This window comes from Bufo bufo, chromosome 1 (genome assembly GCF_905171765.1).
Source record: "Bufo bufo chromosome 1, aBufBuf1.1, whole genome shotgun sequence".
NCBI lineage: Eukaryota > Metazoa > Chordata > Amphibia > Anura > Bufonidae > Bufo > Bufo bufo.
The window spans coordinates 798,040,409-798,062,650 of NC_053389.1; the positions used below are offsets into that span (position 1 = coordinate 798,040,409).

At 41.9% G+C, this 22,242-nt stretch overlaps 1 protein-coding gene across 1 annotated transcript in view; it reads left to right on the plus strand.

The window, feature by feature from the left end:
- The window catches only part of LOC120988562 (venom factor-like), a 170,604-nt gene extending 153,433 nt beyond the window's left edge, over positions 1-17,171 (plus strand). Inside the window, exons 37-41 of the mRNA XM_040416090.1 lie at positions 217-306; positions 1,153-1,239; positions 14,861-14,944; positions 16,695-16,833; positions 16,939-17,171. Of these exons, the coding sequence (XP_040272024.1) occupies positions 217-306; positions 1,153-1,239; positions 14,861-14,944; positions 16,695-16,833; positions 16,939-17,080 (542 nt within the window). The 3' untranslated portion in view covers positions 17,081-17,171. The remainder of the gene's footprint in view (positions 1-216; positions 307-1,152; positions 1,240-14,860; positions 14,945-16,694; positions 16,834-16,938) is intronic.
- Positions 17,172-22,242: the final 5,071 nt, after the last annotated feature.

Below are 22,242 nucleotides of genomic sequence, written 5' to 3' on the forward strand. Positions count from 1 at the left end.
AGAAGCCAGGCAGTTGGTACTGTTTGAATCACAATTCCCTAGTAGCAAATCTGTTTTTGATCATGTCTTCTGATGAAAGTAGTCCTGCAATTGATGTGAGGATAGGGTAGATACAGTATATTTTTCAAAAAATAAATTTAGTTGGGGAACCTCTTTAATGAGGCAAAACAGCAAGTACCTAGAGATTATAACCAGTATCCTTTTTCTCTCCTATAGAAAGTCGCTGTCAAAAGTTCTACCACACCCAAGAAGAAAACAAGTTATTTGGTCGCATTTGTCGGGGAAATGTGTGTCAATGTGCTGAAGGTAAAGTATATTTGTAAACTCCTCCAGTTACTGAATGTATTCACTTTTACCCCTCCACTGTGCACATCGGGACAAGCGATGTGGTGGTGAAAACTCAGGATTGAAAAGGACTGCCACACAAAGAGAAGTGATGATCTACGTAATATGTCTGGTCTGGAGTCAGTATTTTACGGATAGCCTTGGGCCTTTATTTAAGAAGAACCCTGTCTCCACTCTGTTTATGGGGACAGCTGGTCTGTGGTCTGTATTAGTTCAGAGTCTCTGGAGGCTCTAAATATATTTAAGGATCTGGTCTGGGGTCTGTATTAGTTCAGGGTCTTTTGAGGCTCTAAAAATATTTAGGGATATCGTCTAGGGTCTGTAAAAGTTCAGGGTCTCTTGAGCCTCTAAAAATATTTAGGGATCTCGTCTGGGGTCTGTAAAAGTTCAGGGTCTCTGGAGGCTATAAATATATTTAGGAATCTGATCTGAGGTCACCATCTGTATCAGTTGGTTGGGTCTGGTATATATATTTAGAAATCTGATCTGGGGCCTGTAATTGTTTAGGGGATCTGGTCTTTGGGGGAATATTAGCTTAGGGTGTCTGTATTCATTTTGGGGTTTGACAAAAATATATACTGTGTGCACTATTTGAGATTAAAATGTCATAAGTTTGGGTCATGTCCCATATACAGTAAGTAGGTATTAGCCTGAAGGCAAAACTTTTGTGCACCATATTATACTTCCCTTTTCACTATCTCCATGATGTCCCTTCTCAGAAGTATGAGGTCAAGTATTTTGGAGGTCGGAAGCATCTGGTATATAGAGTTTATTTTTCCTGATTTAACAACTTTTATCCATTTTCAGGCAACTGCTTGATGAAACAAGAGACAACAGACAAAAACAGAGCTTTTGATCGAATGACTAAAGCCTGCAAATCTGGAGTAGACTATGGTGAGCTATAACTATTACACTTCTATAAGCCAATCAGCATCATCATTATGCCTTCACAACAGTCCAGCTAGAAGTCCAGCTCATAAAATATTTATATCTCATCTGTTCATTTCACCTATTTATGTCATTCTGCACAATTCCTACTTTGGGACTGTTGGAAAGTTGCACAATTTTTGTCCCAGGGTAATTTCTATCAACATACATATACAGAAGGGGTTCTTGCCACATAATGAAACTTGCTGCATGTTTTTGTTGCTCCTGGTTTGTTCTACTCCCACTATTAACTGGAAGTTGAGGACGTTAACCCCACAGTAGTTCTTCCAATTGGTATTACAGCTGCACAGTAAAGGCGGCCATACACATTCACGATCGCTCGTCCGACAGCAATCTCTCCTGACTCCGTACCAGTTTTTCCATACACATTCACCTCGGCCAAACATATATTATTTGGAGAGAATGGAAAAAGCTCCTGCCAAACACCTCTGGAGGCAGCTTAAGCCCTGGAGAAACAAAAGGATTGGCCAAGAATATTAATTTCGACTGATCCTTGTCTCCCTTGACATAATCTGTCAGGGGAGAGTTGAATGGGTCCTGAATCCGGAAGGTGAGGTGCGGAACGGAGTGCTTCCGTGGGAATTCTCTTCGTGCCTCCGCACTGCAAATAAATATTACATGTTCTATTTTGTTGCGGTGCGGACGGATCACGGGTTTGGAACTGTTGCGGCGCGAATAGTGCCTGTGCATTGGGGACCGCAAATTGTGGTCCCCAATGCACGGAACGGCCAAGCAACGGCCATGTGCATGAAGCCAAAATCAATTGTATGAAATTCCTATATTAGTAAATTCCCCGCATGGTTTGCTAAAGCTAAATAAAATATATGTTCATTATTATCCTGCAACAATTATCAAAAGGAAGGTAAAAACCCTCATGAGGCAAAGGCCAATTTCCTTATCTTAGGGAAAATAATTATTTTCCATGTCAGTGTTACCCAGTGTTTTACCATTTAGCATGTACTGGTGACTTGCATTATTCCTTCCCATGTGCATAACCTTACATTTGTCAGTGTTAAACCTAATCTGCCCAAGCCACAAATATATCTAGAATTTAGACCTATAGTATTCTAAAATACAGATAATGGGGTCGAAGTGCATTTCTGTGACTTTTTTTTAATTTTTTTTCATATTTTTATTTTTTATTCACATAGCCGTATCAGGGCTTGTCTTTTGCAGGACAAGATGTACTTTCTTTTTTTCTTTTTTTATTTCAAAATACACAATGAAAAACAACACATATTATAATAGAAAAAATAGCCAATACAGGATAGCCACTATGGGCAATAGTCAACTACCTTATAAAATACATCAAAATCCTGCATAGATTGTAAATATGACTGTAAATTCAAAATTAATACAAGAAATCCCACCCCTTCCCCCCCAATTGGCTGTCGTCACTACAGCTCTAATAAATACAGCTATGATTACAGTAGTAACTATGTCTGAACAGTCACACGTGCCGCTCTCCGTTTCCTTTCCATATCCTCATAAATTTTAATTTATTGAAGGTACAGGATCCATTCATTTAACGAGGGTGAGGAGACAGACCCCCAATATTTAACTAAAATTACTTTTGCCACCATCAGACCCCTCATCCAGATCTGTCTGACCCGGGCTGGAATTTCCATGTCTAGAGCATAATATCCCAACATCACTGTCAACATCCCAGGGTTATATGTCGAAGAGGACTCCTTTTGTAGAGCTACAAAGACCTGTTCCCAATACCTTTTTAATTTACTACATTCCCAAATTAAATGACCGAAATCTGCGTTCACATATCCACATTTAGGACAGCAACAATCTCGGCCTTTGTTTTTGGGAAATTTCGCTTGGGTTTTTGGCGTATAGTACAACCGATGCAAGATCTTGAATTGAATTAATCTATGAGCATTAGAAATTGTAGCCTTTCTTACGTTTCTATAAATACTGGTCCATTGTAATGGTGGGCAATGCAACTCTTGCTCCCATTTACTTGGGCTTTTAAATAGAGTTACAGTTGCCAATGCCGTTCGAAGTTTACTGTATAGACTAGCTATCTTAACCCTCTCATCTGAATGGGCATAACAATAATCAAAAAATAAATTCTCCCGTGGAAAAATATAACCTTTATTCCTAGAGGCCTCATATACGTGTTTTAAACGTGAGTACATAAACACATCTAATGATGTACTATCAGTGAAATTAAATTCCGAAAAGGATTTAAATTGTCCAAAAACAAAAAGATGACACACATTAACAACCCCCCTACGTAACCAATAAGCAAAATCTGTGATTTTGAAGAATTCCACCAGATTCCTGTTCTCCCACAATGGGGTGAAAGCAAAAGAGTAGGAGACTTTCAGAATCCTCTTAAGCTTATTCCAAACCATCTGTAGGGTCCAAGGTATGAGTAGGGACTTCCTCAATCCCAAATAACCAGATTCCAATCATGTGAAAATATTCTCTATTGGTTTTTCCATAACCTGAGTCAAATATTGTGCTAGTAAACTCTCTTTAAAATTACAACAACGCTGAACCTGTGCACATAAATAATATCCTTGAAAAAAAGGAAATGATAGCCCACCATCTGATTCCGACAGCCATAGATATCTTTGTTTTATCCGCACCCTCTTCCTTCCCCATATTAGATCGTTAATAAGAGTCTCCAGTCTATAAAAAAATATATCATCACAATAGGCAGGATAATCATTTTGACCAGTGCTATTCGATCCATCTGTGGCAATATCAATTTCTGCCAAGCGCATATTTTAGACTTTATTCAAAACCGGGGCCAAATTAAGCTCATAAAACCTATTTATGGGAACCCCAATCTTAACCCCCAAGTAGTCCAAGGTTTCATTGGGAGCAAGAACCCGGACTCCACTCCCCTCATCTACGGCCTTGCGGTTCAGCGGGAGGAGCGATGACTTGGTCCAATTAATCAGATAACCCGATAATTTACCAAAGTCCTCTATTGCTGCAATCACGTAGGGAAGGATTTTCCATCCCTGGTCCAAAAACAAAACAACATCATCGGCATAGAGACTTATTTTATCGCTCACTCCTGCCACTCCAAAACCGTCTATGCGATTATCTGAACGGATCTTACAGGCCAATGGTTCAATAAATAGGGCAAAAAGAAGGGGAGAAAGAGGTCATCCCTGTCTCATCCCTCGCCACATCATAACGGGAGAAGAACCAATGCCATTAATATTAATAAATGGGACGCTCCAACATTTACCTGTACTGTAAGTCTAACTGGTTGTTGTAAGTATTGATCCATATCATCCCGACTAGGCGTAGGATCAGACTGATAAAGAGAAGAATAGTATTTCACAAATTCCTCCCTAATCATCTCTGTGGACCTCACCCTATTACCTTTTAAATTCCTAATCTCCCTTATACTAGTAGCCTCTCTCTGATTAGCAACTAACTGTGCCAAAAACATACCCGTTTTACCCGATTCACAGAAAAGATTTTGACCTTGGAAGAGAAGCTTATGTTGAGCTTTACAATATAGAAGTATCTTAAGCTGTGAGTTGGCCTCTTTTAACTGGGTTATATATTGCTCATTATGATGAACCGCTAATACACCCTGTAATCTCCTAATTGTCTCTGTCAGCTGTTGTTCCCTTTGATGAAGTTCAGATCTATACCTATTAATTTTAGTAAAATATAAGCCCCTTATATGGGCCTTCAGTGCATCCCACACATAATGTATATGTGTCGAGCCTACATTAAAGCCCCAGAATTCCTGTATATCCTGGTCAATTCGGCGTTGCTCCCCTATCTCATCAAACCAGTTCGAATTCAGTTTAAAGGTTCTACCTGGGGCTGGAAAGTCCACCTCTCTGAACGAAATCAGGACTGGGGAATGATCTGAAATTCCATGAGGTTCATACTTCATTTTCACAATTTGATGACTCAAATCACGGCTTGCAAAAGCCAGATCAATACGGGACATTGACCCATAGGACTGGCTGAAGCAAGAAAAAATTATCTTATTGCCATAGAGGTGGCGCCAGATGTCAACCAGCGCCAGCTCCTGGCAAATAGTAGGAGATCCCGTCCGACCTCGCCCAGAAGAGGTAGAAAAACGATCCAACTCAGGATCAGGAACAGAATTAAAATCTCCGGCTACTAATAAATGGACATTGATTTTTTGTGGCTATGCATTTAGATAATAGAGAAAAGACAGTTGATTTATATGGTGGAGGAATATAAATGAACGCAAATATAATCTCCTGCCCTTTCCAAAAACCATGCAGGAAAACAAATCTCCCTTCTTTATCAATCAAGTTATCTACCGGTAGAAACTCCATCCCACCGTAAATATATACACTAACCCCTCTTGCATAAGAGGAGAAGTAAGCATGATATTCAAAAGAAGCCCATTTTCTTTTCAATGTATAGAGCCTATCTACTGTTGCATGGATTTCTAATAATATCACAATAGCCGGCAAATGACGGGCCACAAGATCAAACACCACCGTCCTCTTCACTCTGTCTCCCAACCGTCTCACATTCCAGAATAGAATATTACGTGGCATAAACAATGTATAAATGAAAATCCCGATCCCTCATCTAGGAGAGAGACACATAGACCTAAAAAGCGAGTGACGACAGCCAATCCCTCCCTTATACCCACCCCCAAAAAGCCCCCTACATGGTTGATAAGGTATATCACATTACCCATCAACCTCTTTCAATCTACCAAACCTCCCCCCCGGCCATTTCCCCCCTTAACCTCCCCACATTTACATTTTCTTTATAGCCCCATCGAGTCCAGCCATTGAACAACATCCGCCTGTGTAGAAAAAAAACGGACAGAATCATTGTGTACCACCCTCAATTTGGCTGGATATAACATTGAGTACTTAATGTCGGCTGCAGACAATCTTTTTTTAGCGTCAAAAAAGATCTTCTTTTAATTTGGGTCTCTCGCAAAAAATCAGGGTCTATTGATATCAGATTACCATCAAAATGTGTATCTAATACTTCTCTTTTACGTCTAAGTACCCAATCCCGGTCCTTTGAGCAAACCAGTTTTGCCAAAATTGCCCCTGGAGGAAGTTTTTTAAAGGGGATTCTGTGGGCCCTTTGCACACAAAAGGTAGATGCATCATGATCTGGCCCTAAATTTTCAACCAGCCATTTTTGGATAAAATTCGCAGGATTATCCTGTTCTGCCCCTTCTGGGAAACCTACCAGTCGCAAGTTGTATCTACGAGACCTATCTTCCAGATCTATCACTTTCCTTCTGAGCCAAGAGCGATCTTCATCTACCTCTTCTAATCTCTTCTGTTCTCTGAAGTGACAGAATTAACTGCTGATTCTAATTTCTTCACCTTCAGTCTCAGTTTTGTCATTTCATCTCTAATTATCGTGACATCTCCTTGTACTACTGAGAGGGAAAAGGCCAACTCTGCAACTGAGGTGCTAGTGGAATTTACTACTCCCAATATATCCGAAAGTTTTTTTATTAATACTGTCAAAACCTTCACTCTGGGGCGTACTAGCTTTTAAAGTACCCATTTCTGACCGGTCCGTATTAACCACTCCCAGCTCAACCTGTGGGACAGATCTTTGCACACCTCCCCTAGTTTTGGGTGGTGGTGACTTCAAAAATGTATCTAATCGAGCCTGGGGGCTCCCCCCCGGACCACCTTTCGGAGAGGACACCCCTCCTGATTTACGATACTTAGGCAGCATTTTTAGGAAACCTAATAGGTAACCACTGTACGTACAATTCACTAGTAGTCCGGATCTGCATGAGAAATACCCTGCATTAACTATAAGACCCAGACGACCTATTTCGTGCTCATAGAGACATAGATATCCCACACACTGATGTAGCATATGTACATATAATGCCCAGGAACTAAAAAAAACACAGTACAAGACTTATTCATCTCTTAAGTTAAATTTTCTTGACGAGAACGTCAAATTAGACCTGGATAATGGTTTATTTATGTTTTGCAACCTTTCAAAATGTAGCAAAAAAGTTGCATCCCACGCCAGCTCCTGCCCAGGCGTACGTTTCCTCAGATGTCTAGCCACAATGCTAGTTTGTAAGGTGGTAATACATTAACTACAATATCCATGTCTAGGCTACAGAAAACACACAGATGTGATACATTTATGTCTAAGTGCCACATATTAGCTGTACATGAAGCCCTTCAATACTGGAGGTGTTCTAATTTTTGCGTTTTCATTTTTGTTCTCTGTATTCATGGAGCCATAACTTATTATTTTTCGGTTCACATCGCCGTATGAGGGCTTGTTTTTGTGGGACAAGTTGTATTTTGCAATGCCACCATTTAATATGGCATGAAATGTAGTGGGAAGCGGGGAAAAAATTGAATTGGGTCAGAATTGAAAAAAAAATGCAATTCTGCCAGTTTTAGGGGTTTTGTCCCTGCGATGTGGAAAAACTGACCTGTGCCCTTCATTCTCTGGGTCAGTATGATTCCAAAGATATCACATTTGTATAGTTTTTTTGTCTTTTTAATCAAAACTTTGAACAAAAATATATATTTTTTCATTGACCTATACTGACCCCCATAACTTTTTTTTAGAGTTATGTATACAGAGGTGTGTGGGGGCTCATTTTCTGCAGGATAATCTGTAGCTTTTATTGATACTATTTTGGAGTGTATGTGACTTTTTGATCTTAATTATTTTGCGTAAGTAAAACGATTGAAAAAATGGCGAATTGGACATTTAGATTTTTTCACATTCGCCATATGGGACAAATATTTTTATATTTTAATAATATAGGCACCCCAAACTTCCCCCCTTACCCAAACAACTCCCTCCTCGCGTGCAACCCTGTTCAGTTCTCAGAGCTGGCACAGATGTAGTGTTGGAATCTGATGTTGTGGCCCAGTTTTTCCATTTTTGCAGCAAAAACTCAGCTAAGAGGTCGGCCATATGCTGTGGATCAGCTCCATAATGTGTCATGTGTAGAAGTGTTGTGGATTTATAATTTGGATGCTTTTTATTGGTGCAGAGTGGAAAAGCTTCACGTCTAAAATTGCAACAATTTTATCAATAATGTGCCATTTTTGGTAAATCTCACTCAAAATAGGCCCATTCCAAATTAGACCAGTCTCAAATCCTATCTTAAATGATAAATGTGCCACCTGTGGTTCCCCACTAGCAACGGTAACCTTACCAATACTGACCCCTGTGGTTCCCCACTAGCAACGGTAACCCTATCAATACTGACCCCTGTGTTTGCCCACGATTTACGATGACCAGTCGGAATATGTACCATTAATTGCCACCCTCTTCTTCCTACCACTGAGCCCGTTACTTACCCACTTAGAATGTTATCTCTTAGAAAACCTTCAAACAGCTTACCAACTATAGATGTTCAACTTACCAGCCTATAGTTCCCGAGGTCACTTTTTTAACCTCTTTTTGAATATTGGTACCCCATTTGCTATGAGCCAGGCCTGTAGAACAGACCCTACCCTTGTTGTTTGTTATTGCACTTAATTCCCTTAGTACACATGGGTGTATGCTGTCTGAGCCTGGTAATTTCTATATTTTAATCTGCACTTCTCCCTGAGTTAGATAAGTGATGTTTAATGGGGATCTTGTCATCCCACTGATCAGATACTTATACCCTATACTGTGGATAGGGCATATGATCTTATGGTGGGGCAACCCCTTTAAAAAATGAAATCCAGTCATGGTTTTTTTAGTACAGTTTTATTTTTATTATAATGCCTGTGAATATCTTTGTATTTTAGTACATCATTGGCTGTGTATATTCTAACATGGGTATGCTATCATATGGGTTCATGGGACAGCCCTAGGGCATTTGTTAGGCACATCACTGTCCCTTTAAGACATCAGCTCTAGTGATCCCTATCACAGTGGCTGATAATCCGGATGAGAACGGACAGCCTTTCCCCTCCCTCGTGATGCTAAGGTCATCACAAGTATAGCGCGGGCCGAATCTAACTTTATCTTTCCTTGGGTTGGTGTGTTTCTATCAGTGGTGTTGTGCTCTTGCCATATGGTACTAGGTGATAATTACTAAATTCCAGCTTGCACAGTACACTTATAGAACAAGGGGTTAACAGATGTGAGAAAAAGCCTAATTGTCACGGACCAGCTGGTGTGAACCCACTGTGCCACATGTCCTACCTCCTTTAAGGGTGTTGTCTAAGTGAGGTAACATCAATGCCTGCGGCCTCAACCTGTGTAACGCAACGAAGGGAGGGGGTGCTTCATCTGTCCCCTTCTTTCTTTCCCTGTATGCTGTGCACCTATCTGTGCATTCTACTCCATCTAGGAGCCATTGCTCCTATTGGTTCTTGTACCTGCTGGTGATTACTATTTCCAGCATCTGCTTGGCGGTGAACATCGTCTCCGGCAAGCGAATCATATTTTTTGGCCCATTCTATATATTCCCCTGATAAGAGAACTGTTTCTGCCTCAGAAACGTGCATGTTGGGATCTTTTCAGGGCTAAATAGGGAATGCAATTCCAGGGTTAGGTTCCGGACGGGGGCCCAACTAGTGGGACACCCCGTGGCTAGACTAACAGGACTATTGTAGGGTCCCGAGGGTCATCTAGGGATAGAAAGGAACATCTTCCTGTGATCCCCCCACATCGTACGGACTCTCTGCTGTCAAACTGGACCACCCTAAAAAGAAACATCGGAACGGAGGTGTCTGGAGAACCCACCATCTGTAGGGTAGGACACTAGGTTTCAATGGTGCCGCTGTGCACCTTATGATATAGGTGTAGCTGTGCATGTTTGTTGCACGGATTCTTCTTTTTACACCTTATCATTGTATGTTTTCTGTTGTTTTGTTGTATGTCGTTGTGCATTATGTATACACTGCTAAATGCTCTTGTCTGCATTATTGCCTGAATTGTGCACATAAGGTGTCAGTATACATTGATTGCTACTACCTTGTTTTTGTGCACCTTAGGTACCAGTGCATACCAGCTCTTGTTACCTCCTAGTGTCCGACACTGATTGTATAAGTGTGGACACAGCTGTCACTGTTTCCAAAAAGAGTCCCCTTGAGTGTGGGGCAGTGGAAAACTGTATTGTGTACTCAGCTTCTAGTTGTTTTGAGGGATATATCTCATTTATTTTATATTGTATCAAAAGTAAAAATTAAGTCTTAAATAATCCAGATCACTATCCACTACTTCTTATGTTGTCTAAGTGAACCCTTGGATCTTCATAGTACCCCTGATGGTGGGGATAGACTTTCCCGAGGGGAACACCAGGTCGCTACCTCTTGAGGAGGATAGGCACACGAGGCAGCTGGTCCAGGTGGACTAGGAGGTACCAGAAGGGTAGTCAGTATTTAAACTAGGAAGGGGGGGCAAAAGAGTGAAAATAAAAGAGTCCAATTGCCCCCCGAAACAATGCCAGAACAGGTCAGAAGCACAGAGGTTAAGAAATGATAAGCTCAGAGTCCTGTCTACAAATGCTCGCAGTTTAGGTAAAAAAATCAATGAACTTGGGTCAATAATGGCATCTGAGAATGTAGATTTAGTGGCTGTTACTGAGACATGGTTTAATGAAAGAAATGACTGGGACATAACCATACCAGGGTACTCTTTATACAGAAGAGACAGAGAAGGCAAGAAAGGAGGAGGAGTGGCCCTGTATGTGAAAGATAGCATTAAATCTAACCGAATACAAGTTGGTGAGGCCAACATAGAGTCAGTTTGGGTTACATTGCAGTTTGCTAACCATGCAGTAACTCGTGTAGGTGTGATATATAGACCACCTGGTCAAGTTAAAGAACTAGATGATCTACTAGTTGAAGAAATAGCTAAAATGACAATGAAAGGAGAAGTTATCATTATGGGAGATTTCAATCTTCCAGATATAAACTGGAAAACCAAAATAGCAAGTTCTACCAGGAGTACAGATATTCTAAATTCCCTACTGGGGTTATCTCTACAACAAGTGGTTGAGGAGCCAACCCGGAGGGAGGCCATTTTGGATTTGGTATTCACAAATGGGGAAACCTTGGGATCTAGTGATCACCAGTCAGTGTGGTTTAATATAAGAACTGTGAAAGAGTCCCACCACACAAAAACAAAAGTTTTAGATTTTAGAAAAACAGACTTTCAAAAATGAAATTAGCCATAAATGAGTCCTTATCAGACTGGAACGGATTACATGGAGTCCAGGAGAAATGGGACTACTTAAAAGGTGCATTATTGAAGGCAACAGAAAATTGCATTAGACTTGTCAGTAAAAGCAAAAAAAGGAAGAGACCACTGTGGTACTCAGCAGAAGTGGCCCAAATCATTAAAAATAAAAAGCTAGCATTTTGTAATTATAAAAAAACCCAGAGCAATGAAGATAAGGAAATCTACAAGATTAGACAGAGAGAGGCCAAGCAAGTTATAAGAACTTCTAAAGCGCAGGCAGAAGAAAAACTAGCTCAGTCTATAAAAAAAGGGGATAAGACATTCTTCAGATATATAAATGAAAAAAGGAAATTAAAACAAGGAATAACTAAATTAAAAACAAAGGACGGAAGGTATGTAGAAGAGAATAAAGGGCTAGCCGACTGCCTTAATGAATACTTCTGTTCAGTTTTTACAAAAGAAAAAGAAGAAGGACCTCCACTAGAAAGGATGACTAATAAATCGTTTGATGCATGTATCTTTACAGAGGAAGATGTTCTAAGTTTGCTGTCTAAGGTGAAGACAAATAAGTCACAGGGGCCTGATGAGATACACCCAAAATTATTAAAAGAGCTTAGTGGTGAGCTGGCAAAACCGTTAACAGATTTATTTAACCAATCATTAGTAACAGGAGTCGTCCCGGAAGATTGGAAATTGGCAAATGTCGTGCCCATTCACAAGAAAGGTAGTAGGGAGGAATCGAGCAACTATAGACCAGTGAGTCTGACATCAATAGTAGGCAAATTAATGGAAACCCTATTAAAGGATAGGATTGTGGAACATCTAAAATCCCATGGATTGCAAGATGAAAAATAACATGGGTTTACTTCAGGGAGATCATGTCAAACAAATCTTATAGATTTTTTTGACTGGGTGACTAAAATAATAGACGGTGGAGGTGCAGTAGACATCGCATATCTAGATTTTAGTAAGGCTTTTGACACTGTCCCACATAGAAGACTTATCAATAAACTGCAGTCATTGAGCATGGACTCCCATATTGTTGAGTGGATTAGGCAGTGGCTGAGTGACAGACAACAGAGGGTTGTAGTCAATGGAGAACATTCAAAACAAGGTCATGTTACCAGTGGGGTTCCACAGGGATCTGTACTGGGACCAATTTTGTTTAATATCTTCATAAGTGATCTTGCAAAAGGCCTCGATGGTAAGGTTTGTCTTTTTGCTGATGACACAAAGATATGTAACAGGGTTGATGTTCCTGGAGGGAAACGCCAAATGGAAAAGGATTTAGGAAAACTAGAAGAATGGTCAGAACTCTGGCAAATGAAATTTAATGTGGATAAGTGCAAGATAATGCACCTGGGGCGTAAAAACCCAAGGGCAGAATATAGAATATTTGACACAGTCCTGACCTCAGTATCTGAGGAAAGGGATTTAGGAGTAATTATTTCAGAAGACTTAAAGGTGGGAAGACAATGTAATAGAGCAGCACGAAATGCCAGCAGAATGCTTGGATGTATAGGGAGAGGTATAAGCAGTAGAAAGAGTGAAGTGCTTATGCCGCTGTACAGAACACTGGTGAGACCTCACTTGGAGTATTGTGCGCAGTACTGGAGGCCATATCTCCAGAAGGATATAGATACTCTAGAGAGAGTTCAGAGAAGAGCTACTAAACTAGTACATGGATTGCAGGACAAAACTTACCAGGAAAGGTTAAAGGACCTTAATATGTATAGCTTGGAAGAAAGAAGAGACAGAGGGGATATGATAGAAACTTTTAAATACATAAAGGGAATCAACTCGGTAAAGGAGGAGAGCATATTTAAAAGAAGAAAAACTACCACAAGAGGACACTGTTTTAAATTAGAGGGGCAAAGGTTTAAAAGTAATATAAGGAAGTATTACTTTACTGAGAGAGTAGTGGATGCATGGAATAGCCTTCCTGCAGAAGTGGTAGCTGCAAATACAGTGAAGGGGTTTAAGCATGCATGGGATAGGCATAAGGCTATCCTTCATATAAGATAGGGCCAGGAACTATTCATAGGATTCAGATATATTGGGCAGACTAGATGGGCCAAATGGTTCTTATCTGCCGACACATTCTATGTTTCTATGTTTCTATGTTTCAGACAGGAAAAAGGTCAGGGCAGGCGGCACAGGTACAGGTCAGGCAATCTAGGTCAGCAACAGGAGAGTCAAGGCAAGCAGGTAGGAATATAACAGGTAGCAGAATCCAGGAATACAGATACGAGTCAGGAACACAAGAACACAAGCTGAAAACAGGAACCTTAGCAGGGCACAAGGACCTTGACACTGAGGCATCTGGGAAGGGGGCTGAGACACTTATAAATGCACAGGAGGGCTAGGATATGTCAGTGAGGTTACATGACCTAACCCATAAAGACCAGAAAGTCACGAGCGCCGGCCCTTAAGGAAGTGCTGCAGGAAACAAGCAGCAAGCATGCTGTGGCCAGGGGTGAGAGCAAATTGTGGAGCGGATCCCAGAACAACAGCACCCACACAGAGAGAGCACAGGACTACAGCGGTGAATGGGAAGCAGCGGCCGCAGATCCCCGCTGAACACTGCGCCCGGGACCGTGGCTGTAAGCAGGGGAACAGCGGTGCACAGAAGCCGCTGTTACACTAACAAACAAGGGGATACCATTGGGGAGTGTTCTCCAAAGAGTGACCCTCTAGGTATTGTGAAACTTCAACTCTCAACATGCCCTGCAATTTTACAACATATGGTGAGTTACACTACCATAGTAAATGAGTAGTTTAGGGTAGATTTAAGAGAATTATGAAAAGTTTCAGACCAGAGGTAGAAGCATCTGGGGAGCAAAGTATTACTGTAGCAGGGCGTCCCCACCGGCCATGGATCAAGTATAATTTGGGTGTCTTCTTATGTGTCAGAGGGGCCATTGGGCCTGCTCAGGAACCAGGGCCCAGATGTGACTGCTACCTCTGCAATCACTATGAGTACACTTCTGAATGAGACCGATGCTTTAGAGGGATCTTAGTATGGGCATAACTACCATGGTAGCAGGAATTGCAGACTGTTTCTCAATCCTTTGTTTAGGAATGACTATGAAATAGGGAGTGGTAAATTGAAGGAGGCCCCATTTTAATTTTAACTATGGAGTCCCATGGTTATATCTGCTGTGGGTATTATCTTTTCTCTGTGGTAATATTCTGGTGCCTCTGCACATGTCAATTATTGGGAATAAGAGTTTGTATGACCCTTCTATCTGTAAAAGGGCCCTAAGAGTTCTTTATATTGCTCTACTACCAGATATACAGCATAGAGTTCTCTGCAGTTCCCCCACCACAGAGTCCATCACTTTCTTATTCCATATACCACTACAGTGATTGCATTTTTAGTTTTGTTTTTAGTTATTATTAGTTAAAAGTAATGGCTAATTTCCCTGTTTCCTCATCTACACAGTGTTCAAGGCGGCGGTTCTTGAGATACACTATGAAAAGGACTTTGACACATATGAAATGCACATTAAAGAGGTCTTCAAGAGAGGTAACGTTGAATGTGATGTACAACAACTAAATCTCTAAGCAAGAAACTGTGTCCAGGACTGATACGATGCAGGTCACTGAGGTCATAGAAATTTATCCCATCCACCAAATTTTCCCATCCACCAACAAATGCGTTAAAAATGGAAAATTCTTCCCATGTTAGGAGTGAGCGGGAAAAGAGATTTGGGTTTATGAAGAACTTGGGGCAGGGCTAGAAGAAATATTTTGCCATGGATGAGTCCCAAATACCCAAGGAGTGTGATCCAGATCTGTTTGAGATAAGGTTCTTTCTATAGATAATATATTATATAACACCTATATTTATATATTTCTATAAGTTCTGGAAGTTATTATGAGCCATGAGAACTGATTTGGGCTCATGATATAACTTAAAGGGGATTTTCGATACTTAAATAATGATGACGCCACCGATCAGCTGTTTGAGAAAGTAGCGGCTTTTGCAATAGTGCAGCATCCTTTTCTCAGCTTTCCCTAGGCCAGGTGACGTCACGTTCATCGGCCACATGGCCTAGGCCCAGCTCAGCCCCATTGAAATTAGTGGGACTAAGCTGTGATACCAAGCACAGTGACTATACAATGTACAGCACTGTGCTTGGTGGGCTGCAAAAGATTGCGCAGATGCCTTCTCAAACAGATTGGCGGGGTCCCGGGTATCGGACCCCCACCAATCATATACTGATAAACTATCCAGAAAATAATCCATAAATATTTAAATCTTGGAAATTTAATATATAAATTTAATATATAAGTTCTATGTACCCCAAAATGGGGCGAAGGAAAGCTACACAAGCTGCCCAGCAAAAAAAAATAAAAAAAATAAACTAAAGTACTTGTTAAAAAGGACCTTTTTTTGTTAAACTAAGTACCTTTACAAGCGGGGTACTCTCCGCTGATGCTGCTATAACTTTTATTTTTTTCAAAAGCCCCTCGGCTGCCCAGCTGTACCTTCGTTCTGTTTCCGTGGCCTGTATGCTAATAGATAGCATCGGTACAGGGAGGAGAAGATGCCAGCGCTTCTCAGTGGGCGTCTCCTTCTCGCTGGCTGTGGCACAGTCCAATTGCAGCGGACCATATCACAGCCAGGAAGATGGTGAGCTGTTTTTTACTTCCTGGCTGTGATGCGTTCCATTGCAATTGGACTGCACCAAAGCCAAGGAGAAGGAGACGCCCACTGAGAAGTGCTGGCATCTTCTCCTCCCTGTACCGATGCTATCTATTAGCATACAGGCCACGGAAACAGAACGGGGGCACAGTGGAGTAGCCGAGAGGCGTTTGAACAAAAGAGAAGTTATAGCAGCATTATAGGAGTGTACGCCGCTTGTAAAGGTAAAAAATTGTTAAAAGGTCCTCTTTAAGTTTCCTCGATGGATAAAGTAATGTGTCATCAGAAAGTGGACATCTCAAGTCTACTATAGCTCATGTGCTGCTGTAAAGCATATCTCTAAAAAGCAACTCAGAGCAACTCTTAGAAATAAGGCTAAAATAGGTGTAATCGGCATGAAAATTGTACTGAGAACCTGCCAATAGTGTCAACCCACCTAATCCATCAGTTCAGAAAATATAATGGCCAAATTGTTTCACCCAGTGTACCCCAATGCCAGGACAATTCTGTATTTGGTTGGATCAATTCACACATCTTATGTCATTAATATTACTTCTAAAGCTTCAGCTTTGAATTTTGAACCAATTTTACCATCTCATCACTACTAATTTCATCTTATATACCCTAGGAACGGATGAAGATGCCAAGGGCAAGCAACGGACATTTATCAGCCACATTAAGTGTCGAGAAAATTTGGGTTTGGAGACAGGAAAAGATTACATCATCTATGGCTCCTTCCATAATGTATTTCACACAGAGACATCAGGGTAAGTTAGAGGTCTGACCATTGAGGTTGGAGTCAAGGATTCACTGGTTGGTCAACTCTATGATAGAATCAACAAATGCTGACTATGTACTCTCTATTTCCTCAGCTACACCTATGTCCTGGACAGTGATTCTTGGATCGAGTGGTGGCCAAATGACAGAGAGTGCCAAAACCCTAAGCATTTATCCCTCTGCAATGACTTTGCTGCAGTTGCTGATGAACTTGAAGTTGTTGGATGTCAAAGTTGATCACAAACAGTCCAAATCTTACTTCTTTAAGTGAAGGGATTTATGTACTGTACCATATTCTTCACTATTAAAGTATTATGTATTCTGCACAGTCTGTGTTAATTATTATCTTAGGGTCAAACTTCATTTTATCATGGCTGGCATAAACCATATCAAACCGGGGTTAGTGCCAGGGCCCATTAGACTTTGAGGGTCAGGGTCATCTGGGAAAATAGAATTTACACTTGCTATGCCAAGAGTTGGGTAGACCAGAAACAGGGCAAGCTCTCTTTCTGCTCAAGGCAGAGGCTTCAGAACAGAAGATATGCAGAACAGATCCAGCAAACATTAACTAGGTACCACAACGGTATATTATAGGTGTACATGGATTGTATGGAGCGTAACTGACAACCAACCTGGGATAGAAGACATGATACAGTAAAAAACAACTGTGGCATCTCAGCAGTTAGTCAGAGGGGGCTACTTCTGTCCCCAACCCCCGTCACCACCCCACAAACAAAATTATATGGTGCCAAGTGCCATGTTAATACACACAGCTAGAGAACCAAAGGTAAAATCACAATACACTGCAGTACAGAAGTACTGCAAGTTCATGTCTCCAGGGGAATTAACAAAAAGAGTTAACAAAGTTTTTAAAAATAAATTTTTAAGATGCAAATAGTAAAATATTACATCATTTATCTAGCCCCTGTAAAAAAAAAAAAAAAAAAGTTTTACAATATCATATATACCAATGGTAAAACTATAGCACACTCCACAAGGAACAAGGCTTCATACAGCTCTTTTGAAGCAAATATTTTTTTAATTCTGTCTTTTATTTTTTTTTAAGATCTTTGATTTGCTTAGTAGTAAACCTAAACTACAGTCAGGTCCATAAATATTGGGACATCAACACAATTTTTAAATTTTTGGCTCTATAAACTACCACAATGGATTTTAAATGAAACAAACAAGTGCTCTAACTGCAGACTGTCAGCTTTAATTTGAGGGTATTTACATCCAAATCAGGTGAACGGTGTAGGAATTACAACAGTTTACATATGAGCCTCCCACTTGTTAAGGAACCAAAAGTAATGGGGAAGAATAATGATCATAAATCAAACTTTCACTTTTTAATACTTGGTTGCAAATCCTTTGCAGCCTGAAGTCTGGAACGCATGGACATCACCAGACGCTGGGTTTCATCCCTGGTGATGCTCTGCCAGGCCTCTACTGCAACTGTCTTCAGTTCCTGCTTGTTCTTGGGGCATTTTTCTTCAGTTTTGTCTTCAGCAAGTGAAATGCATGCTCAATCGGATTCAGGTCAGGTGATTGACTTGGCCATTACCTTAAAAAACTCTTTGGTTGCTTTTGCAGTTTGCTTTGGGTCATTGTCCATCTGCACTGTGAAGCGCCGTCCAATGAGTTCTGAAGCATTTGGCTGAATATGAGCAGATAATATTGCCCAAAACACTTCAGAATTCATCCTGCTGCTTTTGTCAGCAGTCACATCATCAATAAATACAAGAGAACCAGTTCCATTGGCAGCCATACATGCCCACGCCATGACACTACCACCACCAGGCTTCACTGATGAGGTGGTATGCTTGGGATCATGAGCAGTTCCTTTCCTTCTACATACTCTTCTCTTCCCATCACTCTGGTAAAAGTTGATCTTGGTGTCATCTGTCGATAGGATGTTGTTCCAGAACTTTGAAGGCTTTTGTAGATGTCGTTTGGCAAACTCTAATCTGACCTTCCTGTTTTTGAGGCTCACCAATGGTTTACATCTTGTGGTGAACCCTCTGTATTCACTCTGATGAACTCTTCTTTTGATTGTTGACTTTGACACACATACACCTACCTCCTGGAGAGTGTTCTGGCCAACTGTTGTGAAGTGTGCTTTCTTCACCAGGGAAAGAATTCTTCAGTCATCCTCCACAGTTGTTTTCCGTGGTCTTCCGGGTCTTTTGGTGTTGCTAAACTCACCGGTGCGTTTCTTCTTAAGAATGTTCCAAACAGTTGTTTTGGCCATGCCTAATGTTTTTGCTATCTCTCTGATGGGTTTGTTTTATTTTTTCAGCCTAATGATGGCTTGCTTCACTGATAGTGACAGCTCTTTGGATCTCATCTTGAGAGTTGACAGCAACAGATTCCAAATGCAAATAGCACATTTGAAAAAAAAAACTCTGGACCTTTTATCTGCTCATTGTAATTGGGATAATGAGGGAATAACACACACCTGGCCATGGAACAGCTGAGAAGCCAATTGTCCCAATACTTTTGGTGGGAGACACATATGCAAACTGTTGTAATTCCTACACCGTTCACCTGATTTAGATGTAAATACCCTCAAATTACAGCTGACAGTCTGCAGATAAAGCACATCTTGTTAGTTTCATTTCAAATCCATTGTGGTGGTGTATAGAGCCAAAAATGTTACAATTGTGTCTATGTCCCAATATTTATGGACCTGGCTGTATATAAATCCAGCCATTGCATTAAAGTGGCGTCAGCGTTCCCGCATTCTGGTCACTGCACTTCCTCCAGTAGGCGAGTCGCGCGGAAGGAGGTGTTGCGAGTGGTCAGGCACGCGGCCCTGAGAGTGACATCAGTGATGTGCAGACAGTAGTGGATGATGATGTAGCAGATTGCACGTGGGAGCCGGGTGAAGAGGGGGCTTCATCATCATCAACAGGCGATGAGGGTGGCAGCTTGCGCGTAATGCAGCCGTCAGGATAGTAGCGTGGCCGTGAATCAGCAGGGTGGCATCAGTGTGACGTCTAGAGCAAAAAGCGCTCAGGTTAGAACATCTGCTATGCAGGAGCCTACCTGTCTCGAAAGAACTAGGCAGTCAGCATGGAGTGGTGGGAGGAAAATTACATACTCGCCAGTGTGGGAATATTTCATCAAGTCGCCGGAGGACGCCAGAGTGGCCGTTTGTAGAATCTTTGGGCAGAAGGTAAAGTGTGGTCAGGGTACCAATGTTGGCACCATGGCCCTGCATCAACACATGCAGCGTCACCATAAAGTGGCTTGGGAAAACCGTGGCGCTAATGTATTGGTACAGCCTAACGCACCATCCGCTGCATCTCCCAGTGGCCCGCACCCCTTCTCCAGCAGTCAAGGCTCCACCACCTCAGCAGAAGGGAGCTGTGTTTCCTTCCCATCATCTGCTGGTTCTGATTCTCCGGCTCCTCCTACTCCTCGTCACACGCTTACCAAGGCGATTGCAAAAGACAACAGTATTCGTATTGCCATCGAACAGTGCAGAAGCTGAAGACTGTTGGCAAATAGGGATTAACCCCACTAGGGGATGGACCACCCGGTCAGGTCTTTCCACAACCCATTACCTTAAATAAGAGACTGACAACCATTTTCCTTTTAATGCTGGGTGATGATCGGCCACAGCTTTCTTTATTTAACGATAACACCATAACCGTAAATGGCGCAGTATGCCGGCCGCTGGCCTCCCAGCGGGCAAGTCTGCCTTGTGCCATAACAAATTCCATACTGAATTATATACCGCCAGCTGTGACTTATTCTCATATCGTATATAACTTTATTTATATTTCTCTTTATTTTTAATATTCTCTTTTTCTTTTTTCCTTTTTATATTTTATATATATATTTTTTTTTAACACAAAAGAATACCTCACCTGAGGAACAATACGGATCCAATCCGTCAAAACCATCGCAATCTCACAGGGAGGGCGGGTGGGAAACCAGCGCATCCACCGTCAAGAGGAAGTGACGAGCGCAATTCCAAGAATATATAGCCCCCCAGCACCGCCCCCTCCCCTAATGAATCATGGGAAGGCTTCCCAGTTAACTCCTACCAACCCTTCTCCTCCCCTACTGCTCTTAAACCCTAAACAGGGCCATGACCCCCTATTAACTCGGGGTAGAGGGGATCAGGAAGGACCACCAGTCTCTTATCACCCTTCATAGGCCGTCGGGTGCTTAGCAGACTGTTGGTAAATAGGGATTAACCCCACTAGGGGATAGGCCACCCGGTCAGGCCTTTCCACAACCCATTACCTTAAATAAGAGACTGACAACCATTTTCCTTTTAATGCTGGGTGATGATCGGCCACAGCTTTCTTTATTTAACGATAACACCATAACCGTAAATGGCGCAGTATGCCGGCCGCTGGCCTCCCAGCGGGCAAGTCTGCCTTGTGCCATAACCAAATTCCATACTGAATTATATACCGCCACGGAGGAGACTCATGCCTACACGTGGCTCCGACCACCACCCAGCAAAAACATGGCCTGTTCAATTCCATCCTAAATGCCCGATAAGAATATATCTAGACCGATATCATTAAGATGAACACCATCTGGCCTCATCAACGCCCGGTTGTCACCCTCTAGCTGCCTATGGCGAACAACCACTGACCCCTTTGAACGCACAAACCGGGAGATCCGTGCGTTCACCGTACGCCTGCCTTTCTCTAAAGCCTCACCATTCCGGGCCCCGTGCCAAACCACCCTCGGGACAATTTCTGACCATACTAAAACCATTTCTCTAAAAAATGACGGAAAACGCTCCACATCTGAACGCATAAGCGTCAACAATTCCGCCACCCGTGATTGGCAGAGGTCATTACCACCGGCATGGATCACCAAGATCACCGGACCCACTGAATGTATACCAATCTCGACCACCTCCGTGAGTAATTGAGACCATCGTAGGCCCCGAACACCTCTCCACAGGACATCCACATTCCGGAATCCAAGATTGCGCCCGCCAGGCCGACATTCAGCCCGCTGTGCTGCCCAAAATACGTAGGAGTGCCCAACAATCTATACTGCTGGACGCTCGGCACCTGGAAAGATAACAACGTTAGAAAAGGACCACCAGGACAACAACCACGGCCTGTAATGAAGAAACTGAACCATAGACATGACACCAATTTAAGTACATTCATTCACATAATATTACGATTACCGGCCGGACATATCGCGCAAAGCAAGAAGAACGCCAGCGACCAATACGCATAACCTCCGCTTCCGACAATCCCGCTCTAGCAGCCTCAGTAGCCGCACCAATGCGGAACAAATGGGTCCCAAATTCCTTCGGATCAACAGCAACCTCCGAAAGACAGCGTCTAAAAACAGCCGTAAACTGAAATTTAGTCAACGGAGTCCAATCCTCATGCGAAAAGAAATTAGAACCC